Below are 24,730 nucleotides of genomic sequence, written 5' to 3'. Positions count from 1 at the left end.
CTGCGCCACCCTATTTTTAGATTAGTCCATATAAAATAGTAGGATCAATTCTTAATTAAGTTAACAGTCTCCTTATTTATTTAGGCGAATTATTTACTATTCCACTTGGGGTTCCTGCAAGATTCGAATATTTATGAACGGTGCAATAAAAGGGAATTCAGGCAAACACAATATTTAGATTAACAAAATAAAACATTTAATTTATGATATATATAACAAATACAAGAATTCTGCTTTAAAATGAAACAATACAATCAACTTAATACATCTTGCTAAGTCACTCATGCCAATTCAATGTTCTAAACTTTCACATACAATTCACAGTTTCAAAATCACAAGCTTTCTTAACTCAAGTTAATAAAACGGAACTTCTTATTTATTCAGTCTCCACATATCTATCAGCTGTACTTAATGTTTAAATTCACAGGAAGCACTGATCAAGGTAGACAATATTCCAAGCAATCTTATTTCGGACTTTGAACTTCGAAGATATGTTAATGTTAGAATAAACAAACAAGTATGACTACTCTTACCAGATACAATCTTCAATACATCAATTAATTGTGAGCACACTTATGAATTAACTTATTTACATTAGCAGAACACATTAATAAAAATTCTCCAGCGATTTAACTGAACTACTGTTGATCGCGCTTCACTACTCTAAAAAAAACACATCAGTAAGGCACTGATATCTTTCCTTGTTTACTTTTCTCAAACTAGTTAATCTCAATATAATTCTTCTCAGGGCAACATAGAATTAAGACGTAATCCTAGACTAACTGGAACTAATCAGAATTTTGCATTGAATGTCCAGTTCTTTATTTATCCGGTTACGGCATTAATCTTCCTTTACAACACAGCTGACTTCACTTGCAGCTAAGTATATGATTCACTATGTTTTGGCTCACTTCTAAACACTATTCTCATGAATTTCTGCCCTAGAGAACTTATAATTTTCTTCCACTTCCTTTGTTTGTATCCTATCCTCCTTCCCGCTCCGCAAAAACTTCCTCTCCTCTCTCTAATTAAAAATCTTCTATTTTATTTTTCCTCTCCTTTCAGTCCGAAGGTCACGCTCTCTTCGACTTGTGCTTGTTTATTTCATGCGTCTCCATGACAACAAATGAACGCAAACATTTCGCTAATGTAATACAATGCTCTACTACTACATGAGTGATTACATAACGTTAAATTTTCACAAATAAGAATAAACAGAATATTTGAGCTACTTAATTAGCTTTTTCATTACGTATACAATTAATTATAATAACACTTTTTGTTACATCATATATATATTTTAGTTATTATAAATTCTGCACATATTATTGCTTAATAAATTAATAGTAGGTTAAGTTTGGAATAAATATTTAAATAGTAATCCTAAATTAAGGAATAATAAATAATTTTTATACAAATCATGATTAATACATAATAATCAATGTTAAATGTGAATAAAAAAAAATTAAATTACACAACATAGTTTCATTCACAATTTAACAATATGTCATAGATGAAACTCTTCATGGATATGACACTGGAATAGTAGTTGGCAGACTAAGAAATAGCTTATGTTTTACAGATGATATCGATCTCCTGGCAGAAAGGAAAGAAGAATTAAAAGAGATAACCAGCCGCTTTTTCGGAACATTAAAAAAATATGGATTATACTTAAACCTACAAAAAACAAAAACAATTATAACCTAAAAATCAGACATTGAATTCTTAAAGATACAAATTTGCGATAAACAAATTGGGGATGTAAACAAGTTCACTTATCTAGGAACGCACGTTGAGTCAAGATGATCATTCAAAAACCGACATTAAGTACCGAATAGCTAAGGCAACCATGGCCCTACAGAAGTTAAAACCATTGTGGGGAGATAACAGAATAGCAATCACAACCAGACTAAGACTAATTGACACCTTAGTGAATTCTATACTCTTGTATGGTTGTGAGGCCTTGACTTTATTGATGAACATTTACAGAAGACTTTTGAAAATTCCCTATACCCCTGATGAAACTAATGAAAATGTCCGAAAACTGATTGCTTCAATAGATGGGAGAAGAAGGGAAAATATTCTGACAGTCATCAGAAGAAGTCAGATGAAATGGTTCGGACATGTGGAGAGAGCTAATGGCATTCCAAAGCAAGCACTAAGAGGAATTGTTCCGGGACCGACCTCAATTAAAATGGACTGATAACATCGAAAAATGGACACATTCTCAACTGACATCAAGAACAAGAGACCGAGTTGATTGGAGGAAGCTAACAAAGAATATCACCTACCTATAGAACATGTAAAACATTTCAGCTACTTAGGCATGATTTTTAGTGAAGATGGTAAATTAAATATGGAAATAGACAACAGAATCAACAAAGCTGGCATGGTAGGAAGTCAATTGAATAAATGCATATGGAATAAGAGAAAATTTAGTTAGAACACTAAATTAGCTGTATACAAGAAAGTGTTCAAACCAGTTTTAACTTGTGGATCTGAGAGCTGGTGCAGAAGTAAAACCCTTCACCAAAGACTAGAGACTGCAGATATGAGAGTCCTGAGAAAGATTAGGGGCATGAACAGATGGCATCAGTTCATGTTAAATTAAATAAATATCATATTAAAAACGAGGATATTAGGAAAGAACTTGACATTGTCAGCATTCAGGCATGCATTAGCAGAGCTAATCTCAGGTGGTATGGTCACTTAAACAGAATGGGCAAGGAAAGATTAGCAAAACAAGTGTTCTCTGCCAGGTTAGCAGGAAAACCACCCAGAGGAAGACCAAGATATAGGTGGATTGATACGGTGAAAAAGGTGCCTTAGACGATAGAAATATATGATCTGATAATGTTGGAGTCTTGACAAGTAACAGACTGATTTGGAGGAAAATTGTAGATAGGAAGTTGATGTAAATTTTTCATTTAGTACTATCATATCCTGTACACCCCTTAAGTGTACATGGCAGGAATTTGATGATGATCTCATTATCAAATTCATGATAATAGTAGTTGGCAGAAGTTGTGCTGATAAAAGTGGATAAATGGAGTATATGATTTGTTAGACATTGCATTTATTTGGTACACAGAACCATAGAAAATGCTTACCAAATAAATATAGGCAAGTGTTGGATAATCGCTGTAATTTTAAAAGTTGATTGGCTGCGGCTATATAAGAAACATTTGTGAGTCAAATGTTTCTTATATCACGTCATGTCAATCATACAGACTTTGATTAACATGAATGATTTAGGGGAAGTGCATATTTAGAAAGTTAGAATCCTTTTCAGATGTGTTTTTGTAGTGAATATTAGCCATTTTCTAGAATGTATCTGGCTCAATATTTTTAAATATAAGGTAAGTCATACTTAAATTTAAATTAATTTGATGAAATTAATATATCTATGAATTAATTTCATATATATAGAATCAAGGAGACAACTAGAATCAAACATAGAATGGCCCTTCTTTGAGCTGCCTAGCACTAATGTCTTTAGCCATATGTCTTTAATTTTGCTATTTGTATTTGTTCCAAACCAAATATGATGGATGGAATATAATGAAACACTGAAAAAAGTGCCGTAAATAGGTAACTGGTATATTGACTCTGAGAATAGAGTCAGGAAGTAAGTGATATTGATTGGGAGTAAAGGTATTGTATGGAAGAGATGATTGAAACAGAAATTATTGAGAGAATCATACATGTATAGAGAGAAGTGATTTTTGATATTTCTCGTGGAGAGAGTGATGATGCACACTTCAAATGTATTGTCTGATTATATATTAAGGACAATGAATTTAAGCATATTAAAGAGGTATAAGCCAAGCCTATGCACTCTGTCCTGGAAATCCATGAAGATATGTGATAATAATAAATATGAATGGCATTTTTCAGCATTAGATAGCTATAAAATCATTTTTCTATAATAAATACGAGAATAATCACTATTTTTTAGTTTAATATGTCTAATTGATCATTATTAGTTGCTGCTTTCTCTAATTCTTTGCTTGGGAGAGTGGTGCATGCATCTACCTCAGAATATTTTGACACAGTGCTGGGGAGAAAACGGACCACCTTTACTGTCAGTCTTTAAGGTGAGTGAACTTTTTTCTTTCATTTTTTATTTATAACATAAATAATTTAATCAGTAAATGATTATTATAGATTTTAACTAATAGGAATATATGGACCGAGGTGTAAAATCATGTAAATTTGAAATATTGGAGAAGACACAATTTCAAAACAGTCCCCCTCCCCTCAAGAAGGCACTGTTATCATAATTTATTTAGGAAGGAACTAGGTTAACTAGAACTGATACAAATCATGTTCTAGTTAATGTTTAAATAAATAACAACATTCTCAGTGATAATCAGTCAGCACTACAGTGTAATATCTATCCTCATTAATTTTTAATGAGGATAGAAAGAAGATTACTAACAGTAATCTTCTTTCTTTAACAAATCTAGGCCTGGTGTCCTGTTTTTATTTTGTTCCAGTGTTTTATCCATTTATTTTATTTATTTCTTATTTTATTTTTTGATCCCTTTAGTGTTTATTTTATCATCATCCTGGATACTCTTTCATATGTCATTCATCCAACACATTACATTTTCTAATCTTGTATAACTGTTCCGTATATTTCATTTCAGCTGCAGTGATTCTTTTCTTATTATCCATGCTTCACTTTCATATAATAATGTTTCTTTTGGAAACATTATTCTGCATTCATAGTTGGATTTTTTGGTGACTATTGCTAATTGTTTATTGTTCTACTTCTCAAGTTCTGTTTATTGTTCCTTAACTCCTTAATCATTTCATATGTATATATTTCAGATAATATTGGAATGGGGACATCCTTATATAAGGCCTCCTGTTGTTTCAAGTTTTGTGTTCCCACTTCTTTTTATGCTTATTACTATTTTCTCAGATAGGGCATTACAGAGGTTTAATAGATTTTTAGGTAAGTGTATTTAGTATACCAAAGAGGCAAAAACTTTTTTATAATCTGTGAATAATGTTCATTTCTAAGTTATTATGAGTGCTTAACAAATTATCCACAAACCCTACTTGCCACTCAAAAAATTTACTGTCCTAAACCTATCATTTTTGTAATGATATATCTCTCAATAAGTCAATAGGAGTTCTACAAAATGATTAATAGTGCTATATCGTGGTCAGAGAAGTTATTTCTTTATTAAATAAAACTATTTCATTGCGTTCATTTTACAGCTACTTACTTATTTTTACTGTTAACTACAGGCAGGTGGACAAGTATATTTGCAGAACACTGATTATTATTATTAACTTCATCCTCATACCTCTGTTGAATCAAAAGCTCATTATAGGGAGATCCCTCTATCTCTCACACACACACAGCTCATTATGCTGTGCCTTAAATACATTTGCATTCTCTGCAGTCACCATACTCACCGAAAAAACCTTTCCAATCAATCACCACTCTCCATGCAAAAAAAACCCTGCATCTAACTTTCCTGAATGCAGCCTCCTTATACAGCTTCCAGGAATGATCTCTTGCTCTCTCTCTATCTCCCACAATTCTATAAAAATCCTCTTCAACGTTAATCTTATAACAACCCTTTACGAACTTGTATCTCTCTATCATATTATCTTTCTTCCTCCTACTATCCACCAGACTCAGTAAATTTCATCTTCTCAACCTTTTTCTTCATCCTTTTGAAAATGAGGTGACCAAATCTGTGCTCAAATTGCTGGATTCCCAGCAATTCTCAGGTTGTGCTGGATTCCCAGCCGCATTGGGATTAAGGGAAATGAAACTGCATCTGCAGTTTCACTTCCCTTAATCAACTCATGCTTTCTCCATGTACTGTTTGACAGTACCATATGCAGATTATAGACAGTTTATAAGATCAAAGCTCATTGCTCAATGGCAGTCATCATGGTAAAAAGCATTGAAAACAAATTATATGAAATTAAGCTTTAATTTGGCATTTTACGTTGGCTAGAATGCCAACATAGTTGGCATTCTAGTCAATGTAGAAAGAGAAGAGAGGAAGTTTCTCTTGGTAGGCTCCACATTGGTCACAGTCATCTTACACATTCTTATTTACTGAGGGCTGATAACCCTCCCATGTGTGAAAAGCGTAATACACATCTTACTGTTTGTCATATTTTGGGGCAGTGCCAGCACTTTACACTTGATAAAATTTTTACCTGTCCAGCTTATATATATATATATATTATGTTGAGCCCATAGACGAGAGGTTGGTTGATCAACCTATAGTATATTAGTACTGTATATGAATAGTGGGTTGGGAAAGGAGAAACCTGTTTACATTTGATTTAAAAGCCTGTACATTGTATTCCTTGGGAAATACATCAGGGGAAAGACTGTTCCACAGTACAGCAGTAGCAGGGATGAAGGAGTGGGGAAAGAAACTTGTTCTGTGGGTTTGAAGGTGTACTTTGAAAGGATGGTGGGTGGCAGCTGTACATGTTCCAGTCGATTTAGTACTGAGTGGGGGAATTATTGATGCTATTTCAGATGAACATTTGCCATGGAAATATTTATAGAATATACAGATTGCAGAGACCAAATGTCTATGTGAAAGTGGGTGAGTGAGCTGGTAAGAGATGGATCATTTATCAATCTAATTGCTCTCTTCTGTATTGAGTCAAACATTTTGAGGGAGCTTTTAGAAGCCGAGCCCCACTCCAAATGTGAGAGCAATATTCAATGGCTGGATGGATTTGTGATTTGTATAAGGTTAACAGCTGTTTAGAGGTGAAGTAATGTATTGAGCGAAAGAGAAATCCTAGTTTTTTGCAACCTGAGGATGCAATGGTTGCGATGTGTTTATGCCAGGAGAGGCCTGATGGCAGGGTAATTCCAAAAAGAGAAATCTCATCTTGTCTGGAAATTTGAGTGTTATCAAAAATAATACTGGGGTAAATGATTCTTTTTATGAGAAATAAGACAGAACTGGGTTTTACTAGCAGTAAAATTGATGAGGTTATCTGAGCCCATTGGAGGATAGCTTGGAGATCAGAATTGAGGACAGTGGTGGTTGATGTTCTGTAGGTTGAAGTGAGTTGTGTAGAGTGAGGTTTGTCAAATGAAAGGGAGGAGTGCAGTGTGCTACCATTTCAAAAAACTGTGTATTTGGTTCGAGGTCAACTGAAGTAGATCATTGATATACAGAAGGAAGAGGGTTGGTGAGAGAACAGAACCTTGTGGAACCCCAGCATTAGTTGGATGGTGGGAGGATAGGGAACCATCTACCATCACACATAGGGTGTGTTCAGACAGAAAGTTGGCAATCCAACTGCAGAAGTCCTGAGACAGTCCAAATGATGGGAGTTTTCATAGTAAAACTTTGTGCCAGACCTGGTCAAAATCTTTGGAGATATCAACTGCAACCACTTGCAATTCACCAAATTTCTTCATGGCATTTGTCCACAGATGAGTGATATATGAGATATCTCCTGTTGAATATATCTCCTGGTGCCTTCAAGGTAGTATAGGAGTTGGGAATTAGTGTTCTCCATTACTTTGGACAGGAGACTGAGGTGAGTGAAATAGGGTGGTAGTTAGATGGCGATTTGTCACCCTTCTTAGAAATAGATTGAATATAGGCCAGTTTCAGAGGTTCTGGGATAGATACCAGTGGAGTAAGAGAGTATACAGGTGGCATAGGATACGAGTCAGTTCTGATACAAGCCCTTAGGACAATTGGAAGAATGCCATCAGGGCCAGGAGACTTTTTTGTGTGTAATTTAGACAATAGGTTTCTGATCTCTTTCTGGCAAAAGAATATAGGGACATTGTATGTTGGACAGCTGGAATGATTGGGGGGGGGGGTATTTACCATTCACAGTTATGCATTGGAGCAAAGTATGAAGCCAGTAGATTAGCTTTTTCTGTGTGTGATGATGCAGTAGAGCCATCTGGGTATAATAGGGATGGGAATAGTGTTGGACAAAAGTTACGACCAATTGCTTTTGCAAGAGACCAAAAGGCACATCTGCCATTTGGGAAAACTGCAAGTTTCCTCCTTTTTTGTCTGTTCAAATTCTGTTTTGGAAGCATTGATAGTTTTCTTGCATCTGTTTCAGGCTTTGATATAAGCATTAAAGGAGGATGGAGTTCTTGATGTAAACCAGTTGTGGTATGCTTGATTTTTCATTTGCACAGCCTTGGCACATCTTTTGGAGAACTAGGGTTTAGTTAGGGGGCAGCACCTCAGAGTAGTGTGGGAAATGTATGTTTTCATGCCAGTGAGGATTACTTTGGTGATACATTCGATGCATATGTTTGGATTGGAAGACCAGAAATAACAGTCCAACCATGAGAATGAAGCATAGAAATCACGGAGGCTGTACCACTTGGCACTGTTATAGTGCCAAACTACTCTTGTCTGGGAGTGGCTGTATAAGCGTTGTTGCATGGAGGAGGAGATGAGTACTAGATTGTGGTCAGAATTACCTGGGGGCTCACTACATCACTGTGTATTTGGAAGGGTCATCAGTAAAGAAGAGATCTAGGGTATTTGGGGGAGTGGTTTGGGTTATCTGGTATTCTGGTTGGCTTGTGAACAATTTGTGTAAGGTCGTTAGTGATGGCAAATGTTTTAGAATCTCTGCCTGCAAGATCTATACACCTGGAGGAGGAAAGCTAGTTGTGGTATGGACAGTAAAATCTCCTAAGAGAATGATTTTTCTGTTAGGAGAGTGGGACTGGAGAAAATCAGTTTTTAAGGAGAGGAAATGAAAGAGCTCAGAGTTGTTGGTGGCATTAGGAGAGAGTGGTGCATGCAGATAGAGACAGCAAACGAATTTGACTGAGTGTAGAAAGGATATTTTAAATCAAAGAAGATGCAAGCTGGACGATTCTAGGTTAAGTGCTCTCTGCCAAAGTATATCAGAGCAGATATATGTGCAGACACCATCCTATATATACTCAGGCCAATGTTATCAGACTCCGACAGATTGCATGATATTTTTAACCTTCTACAAAGAATTAATCTGTACAAACACATTTTACTGTAATTTTGTTTATATATAGATACTGCATAACTTAATTGTTGTACATACATATTATTTACTAATTTCTCTTTGACTGTTTATGTACTGCTATAACTTTTACTGTAATTTTATTTATATGTAGATACTGCATTGTTTGACTATTTGTGTACTGCTGTAACCTTTGACCTTGTCTATTGCCGTAACTTTTGCTATTTTTTTTATTTATATGTAGATACTGCATTAGTTGGCATGGTTTTTGTACATGCATATTGTTTACTAGTTTGTCTTTGACTATTTATGTATTGCTGTAACCTTTGCTATTGCACAATATAGCCTTTGCTGTTCTTGAACCAATAAACCAACCAACCAACCAACCCTAGAATCTCCTTATTTCTAGAAGTCAGTGTCCTCTATATCATTGCTATAATTCATTTTGCTTTTCTCACAATTTTAGCAATGTGTCCTCTAGATTTTGGGTTCCTATCCACCATCACCCCCAGCTCTCTTATTTCCTACACATCCTCAATATATCCCCACCAGCTGTATACTCTGCATCTACATTTTAAAATTTGAAAAACATCTTCTTTTTCTAAATGCCAGCCTGGTTGGCCGAGTGGTTAGCATGTCCTCTCTCCTGCCAAAAGGTTGTGGGTTCGAACGACACTGTGGGCATGGATGTTTGTGATTGTCTGTGAAAATGCTAGTGGTGGTGGTGGTCGGTGGTAGATGGCATTAGTGTAGATGATGAAGGTAGTTGCAGTTGGTGGAGACGGAGAAATGTAGAGTAGGTACCCTCCCTCGATGAGTCTTTGGACTCCCTGGAGGTGTTAAGTAATAATAATATATTCTGAAACCTCACACTTTGCTACATTGAACTGGTAACCCCTTCCCCTATTCCCTTTCACTATTCACTCAGTTTATTTGAGGTCTCTTTGAAGCCAGAACATCTGCTCTACTCCTTATAGCCATTCCCAACTTTGCATCAAAAAATGGAGGTACATATTTGCAGATGCAAACATTTACTCCATCAACAAACCTTCCACAATATTATTATTATTACATGACACGTCCAAAGAGTCCTTCCCCAATATCAATTAAGTTGTGCATGGGGACTTAAAATAGACACTTGAGGTACACCAGTAGTGACTTTCCTCTTCTGAGGTATCACTTCCCCATACACAACTTGCTAATACTTATCAGATAACTCATCTCCAATCCAATGCAGTAATCTGTTGTTATTATTATTATCTAAGACCTCCAGGGAGTCAAGGACTCATTGAGGAAGGCTATAAATCACCCAAACCAGCTGTTGTACCATCCCTTAAATTCATTCACACTCACTACCCCTAAAGGCAAACTATTCCACTCACTCACTGCTCTGTGAGAGAAAAACCTAGATCTTACTCCTTTCTTGACTGTAAACAAACTCAACTTCCACGGATGCTCCTGTGTTCTCTCCCCACCTTCCATACAATGAAAAATTTCATCAGACGATATCCTGTAACATCCATTCAAGTTCATATCACCCCTCTTTCTCCTGTTCATCAGAGTCTGTAATCCACATACTTGCAATCTGCCCTCATAATCTAAATCCCCTTCTCTTCCAATTTAATTATAAATTTATCATGTGGCAATCTGTTCAAAGCTTTTGCAAAAACTAAGTATACCACTATGTATGATGTGGTATCAAAAAGTTTCGAGACTAGTTTTGCAACACGGCAACACAAGGCTGCATGCACAGTCAGCACCGACCTTCATAAGGTCGGTGCCAAAAGACATCATCCTGTGTACATCGGGAGCTGTGCAACTGGTGCTATTCTGACCATGTGTGTTACCACGTCTGCGATTTCATCGTGGACAGCAAGTTAGAACAAAGAGCGAACGTGAAACTGGGCAGATCTACCACAGAGACATTTGACATGATTTGGCAAGTTTACAGCGATACTACAATGAGTCGTTCGAGATGTTTTGAGTGGCACGTGCGCTTCAAGAGCGGAAGAACATCACTGGAAGACGAGAAATCAGGAAGACCTTCAACGAGCTCAGCCCTCGAAAATGTCAAAACCATTCAGCAACTTGTGCATGAGGATCATTGGAGAACACTCCACAACATTGCTGCCATTGTCAGTGTGTCATATGGAACAGTCCAAGCAATCCTCACGTGATTTTAACATGCACCATGTTGCTGTCAAGTTCGTCCCCAGGCTGCTGACCCAGAAGCAGAAGGAACATTGTGTCGAAGTCTGCCAAGAACTCCATCAGCGTGCCATGGATGTCCCATCCTTCATGTCGAGGATCATTACTGGTGACGAAACTTGGGTGTACAGGTACGACCTTGAGACGAAGCAACAGTCTTCACAGTAGAAGAGCCCATTATCTCCACGACCGAAAAAGGCGAGGCAGGTCCGCAGCTCGACAAAGTGCATGCTCATCATCTTTTTCGCATTCGCGGCATTGTGCATCAAGAATTCGTCTCCCGGGGGCCAGACCATCAATTGCTAGTTCTACTGCCAGGTTTTAAGGCATCTGAGGGAGGACATTAGGCGAAAGCGACCGGATCTGTGGCACGTGAAAAACTAGATGCTCCACGACGACAATGCACCCTGTTACCGAGCTCTCCTCACATGCGAGTTTCTTGCCAGAAACAAGATGATCTCACTTCCGCACCCACCCTACTCGCCAGATTTGGTTCCTACAGACTTCGCCCTCTTCCCGAAGATGAAGATCCAGCTCAAAGGTCGCTGTTTTAACACCATTGCAGAGATCCAGTGCGAATCGCAGAAGATGCTTGACACACTTCGAAAAGAAGACTTCCAGGAGTGGCAGGAATGCTGGGAGCGCTGTATTGCTATGCAAGGGGACTATTTTGAAGGTGATAGTGTGTAAACATAGATAAATAAAGTAATTTCTCGTAAACAGAGCTAGTCTTGAAACTTTTTGATGCCACCTCCTATGCAACTCCCTTTTCCAATGCTCCTATCACCTTATTGTAATAAGTAAACTGATTACTAAAACATGATCTTCCTTCAGCAAAATTATGCTGCCCATCAAAGAGGAAGCCACTGTTGTCAACCAGATATTGATCCTCACGAACCTCTTCAACACGTTAACCATTGCACCTGACATACAGATTGGTGTATCATTTGAAGTTTGAGTCTTTTCATCTCTCTTATGAAGCAGTACAATCCTACCTACATTCCACTCCTTTGGAACTTGATTCAGTTTGACTCATAATAAACAATTGTATCAAAGCAGAAGTTAACTCCCTGCCATTCTCTCAAGACACACAGTAATGTATTATCATGTCCCAGAGATTTATTAATATTGAGTTTACTCAATGCCCCATATATTGCTTCTTACTAACAGTCAGTCTCTGCTCCTTACTTTCACTGCACTCAAACTCTTTTCATCTCTCTTATGAAGCAGTACAATCCTACCTACATTCCACTCCTTTGGAACTTGATTCAGTTTAAGACTCATAATAAACAATTGTATCAAAGCAGAAGTTAACTCCCTGCCATTCTCTCAAGACACACAGTAATGTATTATCATGTCCCAGAGATTTATTAATATTGAGTTTACTCAATGCCCCATATATTGCTTCTTACTAACAGTCAGTCTCTGCTCCTTACTTTCACTGCACTCAAACTCTGCATGATGTCACATTCACAAGGATGAAATGTTTTTATGAACTGCTCATTTTGATAACTGCTTCATAATAAGATGTTTACAATCCTTTCCTCATCTGAAGACAAGCTTTCTCCACTCAGTGTTCCAGGTTTCTATCAGATCCCTTGTACCTGCAGTTTATCTCACTTTGGACACTCTGGCAGATCTGTAGCTGTTCATTGTGAGGAACATAAATCTTATATCCAGTGTCATAAATCCAAGCAGTATGGATTAGCAGAACATGCTATCTTGACTAAACATAAGGTTCTGTGGAAGGAAACTAAACTCTTACATAAAAGTTGATTCTTGTAGAGTAGTTATACAGAGCACTGTGAGGCCTTTCTACACCAACCGAATTTAAACCAATCTGGTAGCCTTCGTTTATACCTTTTATGTGAAATATTATTGTACCAACCTTATGTAAATTCCTGATTATTATCTTATTATATTATTTTATTTGTTTATTTGTTATTTTTTTAAATTACGAATTTACTAATTGCCTACTAACTTATTTATGCTCGAGTGTCACTTTAAAAGTTAATTCCTTTATTGCATTTTATTTTGTGTTCAGTTGCTAACATACTGAAATGCCTTTGATACTTAGATGAAAATTTTATGGCTATTAAATTTACTTCCACATAAGTTTGAGTTTCCCTGTTTAATTTCTACGAACTACTCATTTAATATCTCAAGTATATTCTCCATGGTGGGTATCCTTTTACCATTTTCACCAACCAGTATCATCTTTTCATAATTATTCTTTCATCTGCTGGCTACATATCGAAAAAACTCCCTAGTATTTTGGTTTTGTTACTTAATTGCTGCTCATACTGCACTTTTGCTACACACTTACCAACCAAGTCACCTTCCTTTCTGTTCTTTTCTACTTCTCATGTAAGTGATTATTACCACTCATGCTAGATCTCTTCATTCACTCTTTTTAAACCTGCCTTATTTAACCTTATGACTCTTGCAATACATTTAGTCATTGCTTCTGCTAGATAGTTCTTAAATAGCAGAAGCAATGACTAATTCATCAAGTCACCAATGTAAAATGCAAGCCACTAAGTAGTACTGATCTTCTTTCCATCCATGTCCTCATTACATGATAACAGCTGCAGTCTGTCTCCTGTGCTTTTCATAATTCACTGCCTTTTAGTTCTATAATATATATACACATATATATATATATATATATATATATATATATATATATCCTTTCCTCTCAGAAGTCCTCAAATAGCTGGCAGCCAACCAGGAAACTAAACTCTTAGCGGAAGATTCAATGCCTCATTTACAATAACATCCTCTGATGCAATGATCAAATCCAAGACCTTCATTTCTCACATGCCTTCTATGCTTAAGGTAGTTGTCCCTCAAAAATTGGAGGAATTGATTTTCTTTACTTCCAAATGCTATCTCGAGATCCCAATCTATATTATCATAATCGAATCCACCCATAACAATCACCACTTTCCTATTACCCTGGCTAATTTGCCTGTACATTTCATTGTCACTGCCCTCCACATTACCAGGTCTGTATCAACTATCTCATGCTATCCACCTGTACCTCACACTATACTGCCTGAAAACCACCATCACTCATTCCCTCCTTGCATCTCTACTTTTCATCGGCTTAACTTACCTTTTCTATCATCAATAGTACTCTATCTCTTTTTGCCTTTTCTGTCATAACCTTCCATCTCTATTCCTATCAGGATGTCATCCTCATCCAACCATGTCTCACCTATTCCAACAATTTTTCGGTGAACGAACTGAACCACTTCAAATTGTTCCCCCTTATTTCCGGTACTTCTAGCATTTGTATATAAACATAACAGTCCATTCCTCAGTCTGTAACAATTTCCACTAATATCACTTCTTAGACACGACTCCTTCATGCCTTTCCCCCAGCCATTTCTCTCTCTCTCTCTCTTATTCCAGAATCTTCTCCAAACCCAAATTCCTGCACCCCCCACACACATTCCAGGCCATTCCATATCTCTCTTGTCTACCCACATGTTCACTTCCCCTTCCATCATTGACCCTTCTTACATTCTGACTACTATTCCATCCTGTCTGTCTTACATTCTTGTTTGGTCATTCTATTCACTTCTCCATTAATAAGTACTTTTCTATTTTCTCCTCCCTTACTCTTCTGCTCTTCCACATTGCTTCTTACTTACTCAGATCCATTAATTGCAGTCATTATTCTCCCTTCTAGCAGCAGAGTCTCCAAATGACTCACACCAGAACCATCCAAACAAAGTCTATCACTCTTATATGATTCCATTCATTAAACGCATCCCACACATTCGCAACCTGCACTTCTTTCTATTTATAGTTTTATGCTAACATACCATTCATGATCTCTGCTCTGTGCCTCAACTCTTCACTTTGGCAATATTCTATCTTTTATTTGTAGAAATTTTAATGGCTCATACATCTAAAAAAAAATATAGAATTTTATTCAAAAATTCTGATATGGTTCATCCATTGTAACATATCAGGGAGACTGACTGGTAACGATATTCAAAAGATTAATCATAAAATAAGTCATGAAGTATGTGCCTACTAGCTCATGTCTCAGTTACTGCTGAGATAGGAATTACATTGTTACAGTTCAAAGGAACAGTCATAAAAACTGCATAGATTAAAAAATAAAATAAAATTATGAACAATCAATAGTAATAACTTCCCAAAACTTAGAGATTGGCATAAAGTCAGAGAGGTTAAGGTTTGAATGATTTCATAGTATTCACATGTTTCAAGAAAAAGGCAATCAAATTCAAACCTGTTAGAATAAAGAATCTTTACCTGTTCTCAGAGAACTCAAATATGAAATCTGATGTCAGTTTGACACAATTTTTTACCATCAGCTCCCACTCTTAATCCTACTGTTAATTGCACTCTGTTTTCAACATCAGTTTCACCCACTTTCTTAACAGTTACATGCTCTTTCTTGCCATCTTCCATTTCACTTACCATGCCATGGTCCCCTGCTGTGATTCAAATAAGCCTCATGGTTAATCAGTATATCATATTTCCAGCATACTCATTCTCACTCATCTCTCTTATTCAACCTCTTCACATAAACATTTGCAACATGCATACATACACACTCGCAGCACTGTACCATTCTTGAAAAATCCATTCCATTCACTTTGCTTTTCACACTGACCTATGGAATTATCTCTCTTTCACCACCACCACTATTTTGTCTCAGAACACTGAAAAAAGAAACAAAGAATTAAAATACAGTCTAAAAAATGTAACCAAACACCCTATACTTGTCAAGAGTCAATCTAAAAATTACACAATATTGTCACAATAAATATAAAATTAATTTATTTTTTTGCTACACATCTTACAATCTAACTGTTAACACTGGTGGCCAGTTTTCTATTTTGAATTCTATTATTTTCTCAAGTAATATTTTTAGAGTGAATATAGTATTTATGCAGGCATCTTCCCCCTGGAAAACAACTTTTCTTTAGCTGCTGTTCTTCGTTTATATTTTTTTTCAAGAATAGGGTTGATTCTCCTTCATTATTTTGGCATACATTTTATAACTTTATTTAATATACTTATTCTTCAGTGGTTTTCACAGCTTTAATTCATTTTACTTAATTCATTTTATTTATACAAAACATAGGAATTGCAGTTGCATGGTTCCATTATCTGTACGAGTATTATATATGTTGTTTATTAAGCTAAGAATTCTTTGATTAAAATAATTTCTGTACGTTAAATAAATAAATAAATAATAATAAAAAGACAAGCCTTATAAACTCAAACAGCTATAGCAGGGATTTACGAACATCCATACCAAGGAGGAATTCAAACGAATGACCAGTTGATTGGAGAGTAGATATGTTAACCACTTGGCAAACCATGCCAGCATCTTATAAGTTTTATTAGGATTTTATCTTGTCCTGGTGATTTTTCATTTCTTTGAATGCTGCATTCATTTCTTCTAATGTTGTTTAGGAGTACATAATCATTTGCGTTTTTTACTATATTAATCATGGAATGGAAGCAGCTGTGTGAGCAAATGATTGTATAAATCAAAGAATGGAAGCAAGCAGAACTACAGAAGCAAAAGTTAGTATAGCTGAAGAAATGAAAGTGAGTGACACTATGGAAGAGAAGGGACATCAAAATGAGGAAACAAAAGAAATGAATGATAGACTGATAGATAATGTAATTTTCAGGAACAAGACTTGAAAAATGAGTTGATCAGAATGAGAAGTGAAATGAAAAATATGCATAGTGAGATAAGAAGTTAGGTAGATAAAAATGAATGAGTGCAAAGGTTACAATGAAGGAAAACAGAGAAAAAGAGGTGAAGAATGACTCGAGAAAGCGATGTAGGAGATTCCATTATTAGAATCTGTTTTCCAGGAGGGAGAATTAGCAGGTAATTGATATGTTAAATATGAGAAGAGGACAAGGAAGTGAGCTGCTGGTGGTTGTAACAAATTACTTATATGGACATAAAGAGCATGTAAGAATGGATATCAGTAGATTGTTGAGGAATGTGAAAGATAACAGTGTGGGTAGATGATGAGTCCATGTGTTGCCTAGATATGATATTGGTGAGTTGATACAAAGAGCAGGGATCATAAATGGCATGTTGGCAGAGCTGTGTGAGGAAACAGGAGTGGAGTTTGTGAATATGTGGAATGCATTTGAAGGAAAGATGGAAATGTACAAAAGTGATGGGTTGCATTGGAATGAATTTAGTGTGAGTCAGATTTTTGCTTCAAGGAAGAACGAGTGATGAGAGAAGAAATAAGAAGTGATCAGGAGAGTGGAACTGGTGAGACTGAAGTTATTGTAAATGAGAATAGTAGTACTGTGAGTGATAATGATAGATCAAGATGGACAGGGAAATGGGAGTCAGGGTGCACAGATAGACATAGTGTAAGGGGAAGTGGATGTTGGAAGTAACAGTGAATGTGAGTATGGGAATGGGATGGCTTGGTAAGTACAGGATGTAGATGAGTATGAAGAGATAGATAGGTTAAGTGGTGATAAGGCAATTGGCAATAGTTAGGTGTTGGTGAAATCACACCCTATAAGTGGCATGGGCAGGACTGGTTATAGACCTAAAAGTGAATTTGCTGTGTTTATTTACAAACCAGGAATACGGGAGATGAAATAATTTCACTGAGTTTATTCCCCCCAAAATTGTTGTAATAAGTGAAACATGGTTAAACGAGGATGATATCCTGACAGGAATAGAAATGGAAAGGAATGATATTTTCTGTGAGGATAGAAAGAAGGAAGAGATTGCTGCTGATGATAGAACATGAATTATGGCCATTCAAAGCAAAGATGCAAGATGTAAATAGTAGCAATGGTTTTGAGTCAGTATTTTGTGAGGTGCAGGTTGATAGGAGGAGAGGAGGATGGTGATGAAGAAATGTATAAGCAACTTGGATTAATAAACAAGTGTGATTATTATGGGTAATTTTAAATATCGCAGTATAAATTGGAATGAAGGGATAGGTAATTTGGGATTAAGGAAAATGAATTTCTTGAGTTCGTGAGAGTTATCCCAGGCAGCATGTGAAGGAGAGCACATAGAATCAAGAGTTTTAGATCTGATTATTTCATTTCACGTGATCATGACTGGGGATTTTGTACTTCCCTCCAATTGGTGAGAGTGATAATGAAGTGATCACCTGGGTGTAATGAGCATGAAGACTTCTGTGAGGAAATGATATATGTGAATTACGAGGCTTGTGATTATGAAACGGAGCTATAGCATGGAATGAGGTGTTCAGCAGAGGGAGATAAATGCTGCATGGGAACTGACCAAAAGATATAAACAACATGTATTCCAAAGATCAAAAGACTGAATGAAGTAGGTGTCAAATGGATGAACAAAGGGTTTAACCATGAAATTTGGAAGAAGAGATTACTATGGAGGCAGCACAAGATGAATAATTGGAGCATTCCATTGCATGAGGAATATAAAGAGCAGGCAAGGAAGGGAGAACTCAGTTGGTAAGAAGGGCAAAACTACAGTATAAGTAGAAATTAGCAAACCAGGTCAAGAAAAACTAGAGTTTTTCAGATATGGGGCAAGAAGAAGGAAAAAAAATGATTATGGTAAAATTATGTTAATGGATGAAAATGGTAGAATTCTAACTGTTGCAGAAGACATTAAGGTATTCACTGATCAGTTTATAAGAGTATTTTATTCTCATCAGGGTGAAATCATAAGAAACTTAACTGTGCAGGTCATAGGATTTGATAAGGCAATAGGATTTGATGACATATCACCATGCACTTAAGGGAATGTTCCAGGGAAATGTCAGCAGCATTAGGATGCCTGGTTAATAAGAGTCTTATAACAACACAGGTTCTCTTGGAACCTGTGTTGTTATAAGACTCTTATTAACCAAAGAAGAAAAAAAAAGAAGGTAAGATTATTTCAGTGCATAAAGGTGGTGATAAGGCTGTGGGTACAAATTATAGGCCAATCTGTATATCTGCTAGAGAGATTCGTGAGAAGTAGGATATAGAAATGGGTTGATAATAGCAGTGCTTTCTGTGGTTATCAGTGGGTTTGTTAAAGGGAGATCATGTTTTACATAACTTACTTATGTACTATAACAAGGTGATTAATGTCTTGGGCAAGGGAGATGCATATATACAGTGGTATAGTATACTTAGATTTTGTAAAAGCTTTTGATAGACTGTCCACCATCCCAGAAGCTGTTAAATAAATAAATGCCGTGACCAGCATTTCAGTTTTTCTCCTACAAGTCAACCTCTTTGAATTAAACTAGCAATTTTCTGCGCTTTACTAGTGGTTTTTCCAATGTGATTCTTGAACTTAATATCATTATCAATTATCCATTTCTATCAAACTCACATATTGTACTTATATTTTCTCATATTAAATTTTAAGCACAATTTTCTTGTCCAGTTTTCAAATTTTTGAGATCATCCAGACACCTGGTTTTATGTCATCAGTCATGATGAGCAGATTTGCTCTTAATATTGGAACCTAAACTGTTAGTGAACATGTGAAATGAGGTTTAAAACTGAATTCTTGGGAACTCCTCTCCTGATCATTTGGCTCTTTTCCCTCTGAACATAATTTCTTGTCTTTTACCTGTCCACATTTTACATGTGTGTGTGTGTGTGTGTGTGTGTGTGTGTGTATACACATGTGTGCAAAGGGAAAAAAAACAACAAGAAACCCATTGATATGTTTCTTGAACAAGTGAAAGATGTGTCCTTGAGGAAAACATCTTAAGGAATGCTTTTCAAAGAACTGGTGTATGTGAAATGAAAAGGAGGAAAAGAAATCAATTCAGTAAATTTAAAATGGACTGCATGGCTACTACCAAGCATCTATTCCTGTTTTTATAGGCTTCAAGACAAGGAGCAATGGTCAGTTTTGCAGAACACTGCTCATGAAAATGCTGAGAAAAAACAAGACAAGAATAGATTGTCTCTGAGAAAATGATTAGAATGAATCTGTGTGAGAAAGATCATCTATTAAATGGTTTCCTTCTTCTGGATAGCATTTTAATGAGGTTTTGGTCCACCATCCCAAACAGGAGAAAAGTAGTCTTAAGTTTCAGCAAATTTGGATAATCTGGATAAGTTGTAATCACTGTGGGTGATTACATCTATGGGATGTGGACTGGAGGAGAAAAAAAAAAACATGCAAGATGAGGGAAGAGAATTTATTGAGTTATTTGCTGATGGATAACTACATTAAGCAGCAAATGATGGGACAAACTTATGATACAGGAGTATTGGATCTGGTAATAGCATCTGAGATTCTGCATAGAAATTAGGTGACAGTGCATGTCAGAGCTTTAACTAACAAGGAGCAGGTGATTATAATAAACTAAGAAGGCAGTTGATGTGAAGTCAACAGTCGCTATATATATAAGTAGCCTAATTCTGAAGATACTTCACATGCAAACTTCATTTGCTTATGCTGAGGATTAAAACAGTAATATAATATAATGTAATTTCATGAATAAAATTTCAGAAATTAATATATGCTGAAAAATTGTCTGAAGAAAGCTATAACATAGCCAGAGAATAAATCACATTTGTGTTAACAGAATGAATAACACTTTAAAACAAAGAAAAGATGGAATTAATTATGAAAATAAGTTAGCCAACTGGCTACAAGAATTATATTTTCTATGTAGCAAGTAAATTGAAAAATGAACATGAAAGAATAACCTTAGTGAATCTGAAAACTTTATTAATAAGAGACCATACGATTTAATGAATAAAATACAAATTGCCAACCAGTTTCACTAGCTACTGTCTAGCATTATCAAGGCTGTACCGGTGTAAATACAAATGCACCAAGTTACATGAATACATAAACATTAGTACCTATTAGACTGTTACATTTGATAATTCTTGTTTGGAAGTGCGCATGCATTAGTCAGAATCCAGTACATGACCACGTGTTGCGTGGTTTTTTGCGTATTGTAGTTCTGTTAAGCTGAGAGAATTGATGAGATGTTTCCATATGTCTTTAAGAATAACACCCTAATTTCTATTTAAATTGCTGCCTATGCGTAGCACCACTGGTGATTCTTTAAAAGTTCTGTATCTGTAGTCATACTCGACGTAAGGCATAGAGCTGTTTTTCCAGTCTATAGCGTGATTGGATGTCAAAAAATAGTGATCTAAACCTGATGTGATTATTCTGTTGTGATTTACGTCTCCCACATGTTCTTTCTGTCTTATTTCAAGACTTCGAGAGGTCTGTCCAATGTACGATAGCCACACGTGCATGGAATTACATATACTCCAGAATGTTTGAAGAATGAGACTTCATCTTTAGGTAATCTTAAGACCTGTCTGATCGTAGTAGTTGGTTCAAAAACCACTCTGACATTATGAGCTTTTAACATTCTAACTAATTTTGTGGATACTGAACTAATATATGGAATCACGGCGCTGGACACATATTGGAATCAGTTATTCATTTCTATTCAAAGACAACCTCGAACATTGTTCGAGGTTGTCTTTGAATAGAAATTTGTTTAAAATGTTGGTGGAGTATCCATTCAGAGATAGAGTCTTAGCTATTTGCGACAGTTCTAACCCTACATCATCTTCTTTTGAAATAAACTTTAAGGCTGTATTGCGGAGCATATGAATGATGCTGTGTTTTTGTGATCGATAATGGTTTGACAAATAATGTAGATATCTTCCTGTATCTGTGGGTTTCTTGTAAATGGACAGTTGGACATTGTTATATTCTCTCTTCACCAGTATGTCAAGAAAGGGTAGTTCATTGTTCTTCTCTAGTTCCATAGTAAATTTGATCTTATTGTGTAGTGTGTTGATTTTATTAAGAAACACTAGAAGGTTTTCCATGGTATCTTTCCATATGATGAACACGTCATCGACAGATATCCACCATATTGAAGGTATTGGTGAAATGTTGAAAAAATATATTTTTCAAGTTTTTCCATAAATAGGTTTGTGCATGGTGGTGACAGGGGGCTACCCATGGCTAGACCTTCTGATTATTTGTATACAATGTTATTTACTACAAAGAAATTTGATTTGGCAATGATGGAACAAATGGGTGATGTCCTGAGGGAAGAGATCCTTTAGAATGTTGACCTCCTCATCGACCGGAATGTTGGTGAATAGGGACACAACATCTAGACTTGCCATAATGTCAGTTTGTGAAATTGTGACTGTCTTAATTTTTTCAACAAAATTGTTGAGAATTTTTAATATAGGTCTCTATTTGTCTGATATCTCCTTTCGTTAAATTTGCAAGATGTTTTGCTAGTAGGTAGGTAGGTGAGGATCTTCCATCCATAATTGGACGTAGCGGTATGTATGCTTTGTGAATCTTCGGAATTCGGAAAAAACCAACATGACCAATTGGTCAGGAGAACTAAAAAGTTCTCCCGACCAACTGGTCATGTTTCGGATAAGAGTGTTTGTCTTATCCGAAGATGATTACTCATGATGGGATTCTTATCTAAGACTTGGTAAGTGGTACTGTCCGATAGTAACAAGTCGACTGAATTGAAGTAATCTTTCGAGTTAAGAATGACTGTTGAATTGCCTTTATCCAATTTTGTCAAACCATCATGGATTACAAAAACACAGCATCATTCATCAATAGAGCCTTAAAGTTTATTTCAAAAGAAGATGATGTAGACTTAGAACTCTCGCAAATGGCTAAGACTCTATCTCTGAATGGATACCCCACCAACATTTTAAACAGTCTATTCAAAGACAACCTCCAACAACATGTAACTGATAATGCTAGACAGTATCTAGTGAAACTGGTTGGCAATTTATGTTTTATTCATTAAATCGCATGGTCTATTATTAATAAAGTTTTCAGTTTTAATACATTAGACCAAATATGAACAATTTAACCTTAGTGAATGTAGGAAATTGTTAGATGTACTAGAAATATATACATTATGTGTTCACTTCAGTAAGGTGAAGTGGACAGTATGTTTGGGACATACCAGATGAAAGAATAAAAGTAAATGAGTTACACGTATTAAAGCTATTGCAAGAATTTGATTTGAAATATAGCTGTAAGATGGAATGGAATATCAGCACAAGGAAATAATCTCACGAGAAGTTAGCAATTCCCCTGACCTGCTTGTTCAGCGTAAGTCTTAGCGCGTCTAAGAGAGGTTGTTGGAGAGGCTAGTTAGGGTAAGTATCAGGAAGTGGGTAGATTGCATCTTAATCTTCTAGAGGATAGCATATCTTTCTTAAAGACAAACCTGCCTTGTTTTAGTCACATTTTATAATGTAATTGCAGAGTTGAATAAGGAAAGTGGATATACCACAGTACTTTTGATTTTATCCCAAGGGATTTGACAGAATACCACTTGAGAAGTTGTTATACAATCTCAGGAGGATAGGTGTGTGAAACAAGCATGTGACATGGATAATCGAACAGCATACTGACTCGTGTGTGTCAGAGGTGCTGAGTCTAAGAGGAGGAAGCCAACTAGTGGAGAGCACTTGAGTCATTGTCATTTAAATATTAATGATTATTTGAATTGGTCAGGATAATAACATTTACTAATGATGGAAAGTTAGAAACGGTGAGAAAAGACATTTCCGAATACAGAATCCTTGAAGGCTGATCTGAACAAACTGGTTGTCTGAGCATATGACAATGAATGTCACTTCAGTAGGTTATGCATTTTAAATTGAAGACATTGCAGTCAGACTGCTGTATGAATAGTAATTGCCACAAGGTCAATTAAGCTAGATGTTAGTGTGATGGTAGGCAGAGTTAGTTTAGTGACCACAGTTATTTTTGGTTAACTTATCAGATCACTCTTGTGCTAAAGAGAATTTGTTAGAGAGAATTGATAAGACTGCATATTCACTTCACTATCATGCTCAAATGTGTTCAGAGAAGAACAGGAAGGAGACATTTAAAAAGATCCAGCAATGAGTAATCTAGATGGTAACTCTACTACAAAATTCCTCATATGAGAACAGACTGAAAAATGTAATCGTCATAGTTTAAGGACTAAATAAATGAGAGGATATATGATAGAAACATACAAGTTAATGATGAGAACATACTGCAAAACACAGATGGGATTTTACAGCTCACGCCAGGTAGGGAAGGACAAGAAAACTTGGCCCAACCCTGAAAAATGAGTAAATATTATTAAAAATCATGTCAGGCCCAGGTTTTTTATCTTCTAGAAGATGTTGCGAGTGCATCTTCAATGAATGCTTTTAAGGAAAGAAATTATAGACGTTGAGGCAATGTATGGCCTGGAAAAAGCTTGCTCTCAATGCGTCCTTGACTCCCTGAAGGAACCTATATTGTAATATAGGATAATCAGATAACAATTATTAAATAATATTTGCCAATAACCTTTAGGTTAATTTTAATGAAAGTAGATATACAGAGCACTGTTAAAGGCGCTGAATAAATCACATCATAACCATTGCCATAATCTGATTTTCCATGACCTCTTCATGAAATTTTAACTGATTTATTGAAATTGAGTGACTCTTTACAAAACCATACTGCTTA

The 24,730-nt window shown here is 36.0% G+C and overlaps 1 protein-coding gene across 6 annotated transcripts in view; it reads left to right on the top strand.

Annotated features, from left to right (window-relative positions):
- Nucleotides 1–24,730, top strand: part of LOC150102202 (ral GTPase-activating protein subunit alpha-1) — an 800,562-nt gene that overhangs the window by 514,442 nt on the left and 261,390 nt on the right. For all 6 annotated transcript variants that reach the window (XM_090398990.1, XM_090398987.1, XM_090398991.1 and 3 more), the window contains one exon: nt 3,987–4,097. In XM_090398990.1, coding sequence (XP_090255116.1) covers nt 3,987–4,097 — 111 coding nt within the window. The remainder of the gene's footprint in view (nt 1–3,986; nt 4,098–24,730) is intronic.

The sequence above is a fragment of the Typopeltis vanoorti genome, chromosome 10 (assembly GCF_054136105.1).
Source record: "Typopeltis vanoorti isolate ZY-2024b chromosome 10, IOZ_Tvanoo_1.0, whole genome shotgun sequence".
In the NCBI taxonomy this organism is placed as follows: Eukaryota; Metazoa; Arthropoda; class Arachnida; order Uropygi; family Thelyphonidae; genus Typopeltis; species Typopeltis vanoorti.
This window is presented reverse-complemented; position numbering and strand designations above follow the sequence as displayed.